General features: G+C 45.3%; 1 protein-coding gene across 1 annotated transcript; it reads left to right on the top strand.

Moving 5' to 3' along the window:
- The first annotated feature begins 3,536 nt into the window (after positions 1 to 3,536).
- LOC143956399 (uncharacterized) lies at positions 3,537 to 7,626 on the top strand. The gene is made up of 5 exons (XM_077466613.1): positions 3,537 to 3,928; positions 4,752 to 4,849; positions 4,959 to 5,108; positions 5,712 to 5,850; positions 6,181 to 7,626. The coding sequence occupies exons 1-5, from the start codon at positions 3,844 to 3,846 to the stop codon at positions 7,485 to 7,487; spliced, it is 1,779 nt and encodes a 592-aa protein (XP_077322739.1). The 5' UTR covers positions 3,537 to 3,843; the 3' UTR covers positions 7,488 to 7,626.
- Positions 7,627 to 12,050: the final 4,424 nt, after the last annotated feature.

Genomic DNA, 12,050 nt, shown 5'->3' on the forward strand with positions numbered 1-12,050 from the left:
TCACAGCCATCACCTCAGAGTTCCCGCTTCACACCTTCTCCACTGTCATTGGCTGCACTGCTTCCACACCAACCAATCACAGGGCAGGATCACAGTCACCAGGCGGATTCTTCTCTCAACGCAGACTAACAGCTCTGCATGACCACTGGCTGCATTCCCTCCACAGGAACCAATCGCAAGTTGGGATAACAGTCACCAGATTCAGCTTTCCACAGAGATTCATCTCAGACTTCACCACAGTCACACACTATTATTATTATTATTATTATACATTTATATACCTCTAACCTATACCACAGTGCTGTACAGAGAACACTGTGCTGGTCACATCAATGGAATTTACAAGAATATCTGACTTATACAGTATCTCACAAATGTTACTACAATGTAAAGTAGTGAGTGTACAGCTTGTATAACAGTGTAAATTTTCTGTCCCCTCAAAACAACACACAGCCATTAATGTGTAAACTGCTGGCAACAAAAGTGAGTACACCCCTAAGTGAAAATGTCCAAATTGGGTCCAATTTGCCATTTTCCCTCCCCGGTGTCAGGTTACTTGTTAAAATTACAAGGTCTCAGGTGTGAATGGGGAGCAGGTGTGTTGAATTTGGTGTTATCGCTCTCACTCTCTCATACTGGTCACTGGAAGTTAAACATGGCACCTCAAGGCAAAGAACTCTCTGACAATCTGAAAAAAGGAATTGTTGCTCTACATAAAGATGGCCTAGGCCATAAGAAGATTGCCAAGACCCTGAAACTGAGCTGAAGCACTTTGCCAAGACCATACAGCGGTATAACAGGACAGGTTCCACTCAGAACAGGCCTCGTCATGGTCCACCAAAGAGGTTGAGGTCAGCCTGTCAGTGCTCAGACCATACGCTGCACACTGCATCAAATTGATCTTCATGGCTATTGTCTCTTCTAAAGCTGGAGCTCAAGAAAGCCTGAAAACAGTTTGCTGAAGACAAGCAGACTAAGGACGTGGATTACTGGACCCATGTCCTGTGGTCTGATGAGACCAAGATAAACTTATTTGGTTCAGATGGTGACAAGCGTGTGTGGTGGCTACCAGGTGAGGAGCACAAAGACAAGTGTGTCTTGCCTACAGTCAGGAATGGTGGTGGGAGTGTCATGGTCTGGGGCTGCATGAGTGCTGCCGGCACTGGGGAGCTACAGTTCATTGAGGGAACCATGAATGCCAACATGTACTGTGACATACTGAAGCAGAGCATGATCTCCTCCCTTTGTGGGCTGGGCCACAGGGCAGTATTTCAACATAAACGGATAACGAACCCAAACACAACCCCCAATTTGGACATTTTCACTTAGGGGTGTACTCACTTTTGTTGCCAGTGTTTTAGACATGAATGTCTGTGTGTTAAGTTATTTTGAGGGGACGGCAAATTTACACTGTTATACAAGCTGTACACTCACTACTTTACATTGTAGCAAAGTGTCATTTCTTCAGTGTTGTCACATGAAAAGATATAATGAAATATTTACAAAAATGTGAGGGGTGTACTTACTTTTGTGAGATACTGTAGACCAGATACATTCTAAATATAGAACCGTTTATCCAACTGTCTATCCAGAGCTTCTGTTTATAGACTGGATACATTCTAAATATAGAACCATTTATACAACTGTCTATCCAGAGCCTCTGAACACAAATAGAGCTTTCTTTTGGTGGTATTTGATCACCTCCTGAGGTTTTTATTTTTTGTGCTAGAAACCAACAATTTTGAAAAAAAATAAAAATGTCTTACTTTCTGCTATAAAACATATATACTAAAAAAAAAAAATAGAAAAAATCTATTTTTTTCATCAATTTATGTCAATATGTATTCTGATACGTTTTTGGTAAAAAAAAAAAAAAAAATCCCATTAAGCGTTTATTGAATGGTTTGCACAAAAGTTATAGCGTCTACATACTATGGGATTGTTTTACATAATTTTTTTTTTTCACTAGTAATGGCGGCAATCAGCAACTTATAGCAGGGCTGTGACATTGTGGTGGACAAATCGTGCGCTAAGTGACACTTTTTTGGGGACCAGTGACACCAATTCAGTGCTAAAAAATATGCACTGTCACTGTACTGACATTGGCAGGGAAGGGGTTAACATCAGGGGTGTCCCTAAGGGGTACTTTCTAAGTGTGTGGGGGATGGTTGCACTGTGGGAAGACAGAGATCCTTATTCCTGCTTAGCAGAAACACAGGATCTTTAACTTCCCTACTAGCAGAATGGCGTTCTGCCTTGTTTACAAACTGCTGCTCTGCTTCCCTCGGAAACAAGCGCTGGGTGCCAGCGGACATCGGGTCCGCTGATTGGCTCCCGCTGTGCCCACTCACAGCAAGAGTGGGTTGCCAGAAACACGCCCCAGACCCGGAAGAGTGAAATTGCGTACCTGTACGTGATTTCACGCAGGAGAGCCGCCGCCCCGCAGTATAGGTACGCGGGGCAGTCGGCCAGTGGTTAATTACAGAGGAGCAAATGGGAGTCTTAGAGACACATCAATGCACATTGCAAGGGAGGAAAAAAATACTTTATGGAGATGAAAAACACAGCAGGTAAGCAATTAACATACCTCATTTTTAAGGATGAGCTCAGGCGTGTTCGCAAACAGCACGTGCAGAGCCTGACAGGTATTCGGCACTAGGAAGCGCTAATGGCAAGCAGTGAGACATTTCCCGATCTCTGCAGCCGCTCATCGGGACAATGTCTCACTGCTTGTGATTAGCGCTCCGCAGTGCCGACTTCCTGGCGGCTCTGCACATGCTGTTTGCGAACACGCCTGAGCTCACCCTTGTTCTTTTTATTTTCTAATTTACCTGCAATTTGTAAGATGGTAACAGGTCTAGTGGCTCCTATTTTTTAACCATTTCAGTGTTATCTTATAATGTTCACCATACTGAAAATAGACAGGACTCCCCCTTTAAAGCTGGGTTCCACCCTAAAGTGTAACTTCCGCTCATCGGAACCCTCCCCCCCTCTGGTGCCACAATTGGCACCTTTCAGGGGGGGGGGGGGTGCAGATACCTGTCTAAGACAGGTATTTGCACCCACTTCCGGGCATAGACTCCCACGGGAGTCTATGCCTCTTCCTGTCCCTGCGCGCTGTCTGCTGGGACACACACGGGTCCCAGAGACAGCGTGGACAATTCTTATTGCGCTGCGTGACTCGCGCATGCGCAGTAGGGAACTGAGAAGTGAAGCCGCAACGCTTCACTTCCTGATTCCCTCACCTAGAACGGCGGGGGCAGCAGCCGAGAGCCGAGCGATCGATCGGCCTCGGCTGCTGACATCGCTGGATCCCGGGACAGGTGAGTGTCCATTTATTACAAGTCAGAAGCTGCAGTATTTGTAGCTGCTGGCTTTTAATAATTTTTTTCACAGTGAAATCCCTCTTTAATGACATTACTCTCAAGGTGGTCTTTTCCAATTATATTGAGGGGAACAAAAGCACAACTGGAAGAGTGTGATTATACAGACACAGGAAATGATGCCAGAAATGGGGAGGAAAAGATGTCAGGTGCAGTCAGGAAGTGATCTACAGACAGGAAGTGAGGTAACATATGAACGGGAAGTGATGTGGGGACCTAAAAAAAAGAAGTTCTGGGTCAAAGGTGAGTTGGGGGAAGTAGAGAGGAGACGTTGCCGGAACTGGCAGCAGAGGAGGTAATAAGACAGACCAGTTAGGCTTTAGCTGGATTTCTACTTTGAACCTCACAATGGGGATCATCCATCTGCTGATTCTGGGAGGTCACATGACAATGTTGCTTTTTTAAAGGTCACTGTTCATCTAGTGACTATTTAACCTTCAGACTCACTGTCCATTTCTCCATGGAGGAGTGGGAGTATTTAGAAGGACACAAGGATCTCTACAAGGACCTCATGATGGAGAATCAGCCGCCCCTCACATCACCGGGTAAGAGGAGACTTTATTGTAAAGGAGAGAGCAGTACGGAGGCTCCACCTAGATCCCCCATCATCTTTCCTTTTCCTCTGTATTCCCGGGATTCCACACGGGAAGATCACACCATCCCTCACCATCATCAGGTAGGTGGGAGTGAGCCACAAGAACTGAAAAGGAACTCTAAGCTATGAGAAGACATTCCAATGCGTAATCTCTTGTTCCTTTTTACAAATATATTCTTTTTTTGGGGTTTAGGATGAAGAACTAAAAAGCATCAAATCTGAGATGAAAGAGGAAGAAAAAGAGATATTGATAAGTGGAGGTCAGCCGTTCATGGAGGAGGGTGTTCCTCTGTATTCCTGGGATTCCACACAGGAAGATCACACCATCCCTCACCATCATCAGGTAGGTGGGAAGAACACAAAACGTGACCCTAGACTGTATGAGATTATACTCTTCTTTCAGCCTATTTGTCATCACATTTTCTTTTTTCTTTTTAATGGCTTAGCAGAAAGAACAGATGTATGTAAAAAATAAGGTGACAACTAAAGAGGAGGAACCTTTTAAAGATATGAGCATTGGTGAGTAATAAACACTAAATAAATAAACTGCTTAAGAATATAGATTGATGATCGGGGATTTGTAGACCTTCACGTCAGGTAAAAGGATCTCTACAAGGACGTCATGATGGAGAATCAGCTGCCTCTCACATCACCGGGTAAGAGGAGACTTTATTGTAAAGGAGAGAGCAGTACGGAGGGTCCACCTAGATCCCCCCATCATCTGATAAACACATAGAAACAATGTATTCAGTCAGTGTGTGTGTTTCCTACAGATGGATCCAGTAATGGGAACCCACCAGAGAGATGTCCCCTTCCTCTGTATTCCCGGGATTCCACACAGGAAGATCACACCATCCCCCACCATCATCAGGTAAATGGGATTGAAGAACCAGAACTTAAAAAGAATTCTAAGCTATGAGAACTTTTATGTAATCTCTTGTTCCATTTTACAAATGTGTTCTGTCATCATTGGGGTTTAGAGTGAAAAACTGAAAGACATCAAAGCTGAGATTAAAGGGGAAGAAGAAGAGACGTTGATGAGTGGAGCTCAGCAGTGTATGGAGGAGGGTGTACCTCTGTATTCCTGGGATTCCCCACAGGAAGATCTCACCATCCCTCACCATCATCAGGTAGGTGAACTTGGTGTCTGGAGCACAGAAATATTTTGGAATTAGTGAGATGGTATTCTTCTATGTAGTCTGATGTTTTCATATTCCTACTACTATATCTGAATTGCTGCCTGCACCCCCCCATCTTCATTTGCAGCTCTTTCTTTGAGCACCTCACATTTTTCACCCCTCCTCCCTTTCTTTCTTCTGTGGGTCTTAAGTCTAGTCATATGTCATCATGGGTCCTCTTCCTCCTGGTGTCCCTTCAATTGGGGGGGATGCTAATTGACGTGATGCTGCTTCTTTGTTCTTCTAAGTCCAGGCTGAGGTAATTATCTGCCCCTAGGGGGCGGTTCCCTGGCTTCCATGGTTTTGAGGAAATGGGCAGTAGACCTGGTTTATCTCTGCTTCAGGTTAGTAATGCCTACCGGTCTTGTCCCTCCCCTAGCACTCATGCACAGGTACTGCAAGAGCCTGATACCAGGTCACATTCTTAATCTTATACTGCTTACATTTATAAAAATAAAACTTCTTTAATAATGAACGCACCGCATTCATTTGTGTCGTTTTATATCTGCCTGGAGTTTGGCTTTAATAAATATTTTCTATTATTTTGGGGTTCAGGGTGAAGAACGGATTAATATAAAAGCTGAGGTGAAAGAAGAAGAAGAGACGTATGTTGGGGGTGATCAGCCGTCCATGGAGGAGGTTGGGATGATTATGAAGAGTGAACAGGATGAAATTTCTCCACCTTTGGACACAAGTAAGTAACAGACACTGAAAGCGGGGAATGAAATGTACAATTCAGTTAGCCCTTGAGGGTATAAAGTGAAGCTTGATAAGAAGGAGAAGCAGCCAATTCCTGAGAAGGCACCGTGGTGACCGTTGATGGAGGTTCTGTTGGTTGGGGTAGGTCTGTCTGTGTGAGTGGAGGAAAAGCCGATACACGGCTCTTCATGTTTACACTGTGATCTGCTGTGATTGGACACAGCTGATCACATGGTAAAGAACCTACTCCACTTGTACGGAGATGAAGCTAAAACTCCAGGTAATTGTGAACTACTGAAATGTTTTACTTTTTTTGTCCCAACAGATGGATGTGATGTGAGGAATTCCTCGGAGAGACGTCTTCTATTATCTGCTGATTGTAAGTCAGAAGATAATGTCATCACACAGGATCCTCCAGGAGGAAATCCAAATACACAAAATATACATCACAGACCTTCCTGTCCGGAGACATCAATGGATCCCTCTGATCAGGGGGAATCTTCTCATCAATCACATCCTATGATTGGAAATCTCCATGTAAGATCTCACACTGCAGATCCATCAACAGATCCTTCTAATCCCGAGGAAACTTCCTCACCCCATGAAGGAGATCACCGAGGTGACAATCTATTCTTATGTTCAGAGTGCGGGAAATGTTTCACTCGCAAACAAGACCTTGTTCAACACCAGAGAATTCACACGGGTGAGCGTCCTTATCCATGTTTAGAGTGCGGAAAATCTTTCACTCATCATGGAGCCCTTGGTATGCACCAGAGAATTCACACAGGTGAGCGTCCCTATTCATGTTTAGAGTGCGGGAAATCTTTCATTCAAAAAGGGGGCCTTGTTAAACACCAGAGAATTCACACGGGTGAGCGTCCTTATCCATGTTCAGAGTGCGGGAAATCTTTCACTTGCAAATGGGCCCTTGTTGAACACCAAAGAATTCACACGGGTGAGCGCCCCTATTCATGTTTAGAGTGTGGGAAATCCTTCATTCTAAAAGAGGCCCTTGTTAAACATCAGATAAGTCACACAGGTGAGCGTCCTTATCCATGTTTAGAGTGCGGAAAATCTTTCGCTCATCAAGGAGCCCTTGGTATGCACCGGAGAATTCACACAGGTGAGCGTCCCTATTCATGTTTAGAGTGCGGGAAATCTTTCACTCAAAAAGGGGGCCTTGTTAAACACCAGAGAATTCACACGGGTAAGCGTTCTTATTCATGTTTAGATTTGGGGAAATCTTTCACTCAAAAAGGGGCCCTTGTTAGAAAGCAGAGAATTCACATGGATGAGCGCCCTTATTCATGTTTAGAGTGCGAGAAATCTTTCACTCAAAAATGGGCCCTTGTTGAACACCAGAAAAGTCACATGGCTGAGCGTTGTTATTCATGTTCAGTGTGCGGGAAATCTTTCATTCTTCAAGGAGCCCTTGTCAGACACCAGAGAATTCACACAGGTGAGCGCCCTTATTCATGTTCAGAGTGTGGGAAATCTTTCACTCAGTTAGGAGGTCCTGTTAGACACCAGATAAGTCACACAGGGGAGCATCCGTATTTATGTGTAGAGTGTAAAAAAACATTTTACTCTGTAAGGAAACCTTGTGAAACACCAGAGAAGTCACATAGGTGAACGTTCATATTCATGTTCAGAGTGCGGAAAATCTTACGTTTGTAAAGAAAACCTTATTAGACACCATATCATTTACACAGGTGAGCATCCTTTTTCATGTTCAGAGTGTGGGAAATCTTTCATTTGTAAAGGAAAATTAAACACCAAAGAATTCACACGGGTGAGCCTCCTTATTTATGTACAGAGTGCGGGAAATCTTTCACTTCCTCATTTCTCCAGCCTGCCACTGTCCTTCCCCTTGTGCTCATAAGGCTGAGTACAAGGTATATCCTCTTATTGCCACATGTGGATGCAATTTTTTTATGAATGTGTTTATATCGCAATAAAGTTTTTTTCTATGCATTAGATTGTGTACCTCATTGTCTTCTCTTTAAAGAGGAAGTAAACCCGGATGGGTTTACTTCCTCTTTCATTCCCTGCAAAGGCAAAGCATAATGGACTACTATGCATCGCATAGTAGCCCATTATGTGTCACTTACCTGACACAGGAGACAGCGATGTCACCGCTGTCCCCTGTAGTCCGGCACATCCATCTTTTCGGTGGGGTCTGGCAGCTCCGCCGCTGTCATTCGGCGGTGCCATGATGACGTCACTCCCGCGCATGCGCACGGGAGCCGACACGCGCGGCAGCTCCGTTGTTGGAAATGCCGCGCTCAGTGCGCCTGCGCGCCGCTGTCTACGGCGCATGCGCCGTAGACAGCGGTGCCTGTCTTCGCGCAAATATCTCCTAAACCGTATAGGTTTAGGAGATATTTCTTGGACCTACAGGTAAGCCTTAATCTAGGCTTACCTGTACGTCAAAGTGGTTTGTAAGGGTTTACAACCACTTTAAGGCTGCTTTCACACTGAGGTGCTTTACAGGTGCTATAGAGCTAAAAATATCGCCTGTAAAGAGCCTCTCCTCTCACTCCAATGCTTTCACACTGAAGCAGTGCGCTGGCAGGTCGCCCAAAAAAGTCCTGCATGTCGCATCTTTGAGACGATGTAGAAGCGGTGTATACACCACTCCTACAGCGCCCCTGCCCATTGAAATCAATGGGCAGTGCCGGCAAAGTGCTGCTGCAGCAGCGCTTTGCGGATGTATTATCCCTTTTTCGGCAGTTAAAACAACGGTAAAGAGCCACTAAAAATAGTGGCACTTTACCGCCGACGCCCCCAACAGCATAAATGCCGCACTGACAGATGAATCACAAAAAAAAAAAAAATATTGGTAAAGAAAAAAGGTAAAAACATGGTGCCCCCCCCCCCCCCCAAAAAAAAATCCATACCAGACCCTTATCCTAGCACGCAGCCTGGCAGACCAAGAAAGGGGCGGGACATCTGAGCGTCATCAAAGCACCACCGAAGCATCAAAAACATCATAAAAGCATGTTGAAGGGGTAGAAGCTTTAATTTGTGTTGAAGCCGAAGCAAGTGTAAATGAGCCCTAACTCCCAAGTTCAGATTACCCCCCCCCCCCATACACTAAATATACTGAGCCCTGGATATGTGTGTGTGCCCATATGGCACCAGTAACTTCACTCCCTTGGAAGAAGAAGGCCTTGAATCTTCAGCTAGCCAAAGTAGTTGGTACACTTAGGCTGCGTACACATGGCTGGAATTTCTGATGGAAACAGTCCGATGGAAGCTTTTCATCGTATTTTCCAACCGTGTGTATGCCCATCGTTCTTTTTCTGTCAGTATTTCGGACGGTCTTTAGATTGAGAGCCTGTTCTTAATTTTTCAGACGGAAAACCTTTCTATCAGATTTTTCGATCGTGTGTATGCAATTCCGACACGCAAAATTCCGACACATGCTCAGAAGCATTAAACTTCCCTTTTTATAGTGCCGTCAAACGTGTTGTTTGTCACTGTGTTATTGACCGTCGGAATTTGGTGTGACCATGTGTTGGCAAGTCAGTTTGAGCGAAATTCCGTTGGTATTCCAATGGGAAAACCATCAAAGCTTTTTCCTACGAGAATTCTGATCGTCTGTACGTGGCATTAGATGTCCTATTTGGCAGGAGTCATCCAAAGTGTACTGTGGAACTCCCGAAGCAGAAAAAACACTTTAACTGCCTGGCAAAAATAGGCAACGTTGTCTCTGTAAGATGTGCAAGTTCCCACTCACCAATCCACAGTGGGGTGGCACATTGGTGTAGTGGGTAGCACTCTCGCCTAGCAGCAAAAAGGGTCACTGGTTTAAATCCCAAACACAACACTAGTTTGCATGTTCTCCCTGTGCCTGTGTGGGTTTCCTCTGGGTACTCCGGTTTCCTCCCACACTCCAAATACATGCTGGTAGGTTAATTGGCCCTAGTATATGAATGTGAGTTGGGGACCTTGGATTGTGGGCCACTTGAGGGTAGGGACCGATGTGAATGTGCGATGTATGTGTGGAGCGATGCGTAAATTGACGGTGCTATATGGGTACCCTAAATAAATAGCGATAATTTTAGCCCCTGTACACACGGTCGGAGATTTCGACAACCAAATCCGTTGGATTTTGTCCGTCGGATCTTGTCCGAAACTGTTGCATACACACGGTCGGACTAAGTTGTCGAAAAATCCGATTTTTCAGAACGTGATGATGTAATTTCGTTACGATGGGACTACATTCAGGCTAGTAGCCAATAGCTTTGATGTAGGAATTTGATCTGAGCATGCGTGGCACTTTGTCCGATCAAAATTCTCTACACATGATCGGAGTATGTCCGATCGAACCAGTTGGTCGGGAAATATTTCCAACAAGTTGGAAAATTTGGGTCCGACGGATATGCCGATGGAATCAGTCCGATGCATACCACACACAGTCGGATTATCCGACAACACGGTCCGATAGGACACATTCCCTATACCTATGTGTACAAGGCTTTAGACTAGCACCCACACTCAATCAGGATGGACTTGTGTCTTTATTCAACCTTTGTAATTGTCAGGGCTGGCTTAGCCCTTCCTCCTCTGGGCTGGCTGCTCAGCTGATAGCTAATTGCCATCTCTCTTCTCTCTCCACTGTTACCAGCTGTTTCCGATGATGCTCGTCTGGGCAGCCTATTTTAAGTCTCCAGCTCATTTCTCCATTGCCTTCACGTTTGGTCACATCACTAGGAACCATCTCCTGCTGTTGTTTCAAGACTGGCTTATTGACATCCCACCTGGCTTCCATCCTGCTTGCAGTTGCTCACCTTGGATCCCTGAAGTCTGGACTGGCTGATTACCCGATCTGGTTTATGAACTTTGGACTGGCTGACTACCCAATCTGGAAAACGATGTCCTCCGAGATTTGTTGCAGTTGTGTGTGGTGGTGTATCTCGATGATATCCTCATATTTTCCAAGTCCCTGGAGAGCCACCACACAGATGTCTGTCGTGTACTTAAGAAACTAAGAGAGAACAATCTCTATTGTAAACTGGAGAAGTGCAAGTTCCATCGTGAACAGGTTACATTCCTGGGCTATGTCATTTCCAGTGCTGGTTTTTCAATGGACCCAGAGAAACTTTCAGCAGTCCTACAGTGGCCTCGACCCGTGGGTTTACGTCCTCTGCAGCGTTTCCGGTGCTTTGCCAATTACTATCGGAAGTTTATTCGTAACTTCTCGTCTCTGGTCAAGCCTCTGACTGATATGACCATAAAGGACGGTAACCCACAGAGTTGGTCTTCGGAGTCCATTAAGGCCTTTGAGACTCTCAAGGCTGCCTTTGTTTCTGCTCCTGTGTTGGCACATCCTGATCCTACGTTGCCTTTTATCCTAGAAGTTGATGCTTCTGAGACTGGAGTGGGCGCCCTTCTGTCTCAACATCCTAACTCTGAGAGCGCTATGCATCCATGTGGCTACTTTTCCAAGAAACTGTCACCTGCTGAGTGCAATTATGAGATTGATGACAGAGAGCTGTTGGCGATCATTTTAGCCCTGAAAGAATGGAGACATCTCCTTGAAGGTACCACTGTGCCCGTTCTTATTCTTACTGACCATAAGAATCTTACATTCTTGTCTGAGGCTAGGCGACTCTCTCCCAGAAGGGCACAATCGGCTCTTTTTTTTGTGGAGCTTTAATTACATTGTCTCATTCTTACCCGGTACTAAGAATGTAAGGGCTGATGCCTTGTCACGACAATTTTCCTCCACTTCCAAGTCGGAGTTGGTTCCAGTTCCTATGATTCCTCCTGATCGTATCTTAGCTACGGTTCGCACCAGTCTTACTTCTCCTTTGGGTGACAAAATTCTTGCTGCTCGGGCCCATGCTCCTCCTGATAAACCTTGTGACCGCTGCTTTGTCCCAGAGAGTCTCAGTACTGCAGTGCTCCAGACTTATCATTCTCCTAAGGCAGCTGGCCATCCTGGGAAGAATCAACTCATTTGGGCCATCTCCCAAAAATTCTGGTGGCCCTGTCTATGGGCTGATGTTACTGCTTTCGTAGCTGCCTGTTCCGTGTGCGCTCAGAGTAAGACTCCACGACACCAGTGGGCCTCCTACAACCCATACCCAATGGAGAGAGGCCCTGGACTCACCTGTCTATGGATTTCATTGTGGAATTGCCCAACTCCCATGGCAACACTGTTATCCTTATGGTGGTTGACCGGTT

Source organism: Lithobates pipiens, unplaced genomic scaffold (assembly GCF_037356315.1).
Source record: "Lithobates pipiens isolate NorthernLeopardFrog02 unplaced genomic scaffold, aLitPip1_a1.2 Scaffold_35, whole genome shotgun sequence".
NCBI lineage: Eukaryota > Metazoa > Chordata > Amphibia > Anura > Ranidae > Lithobates > Lithobates pipiens.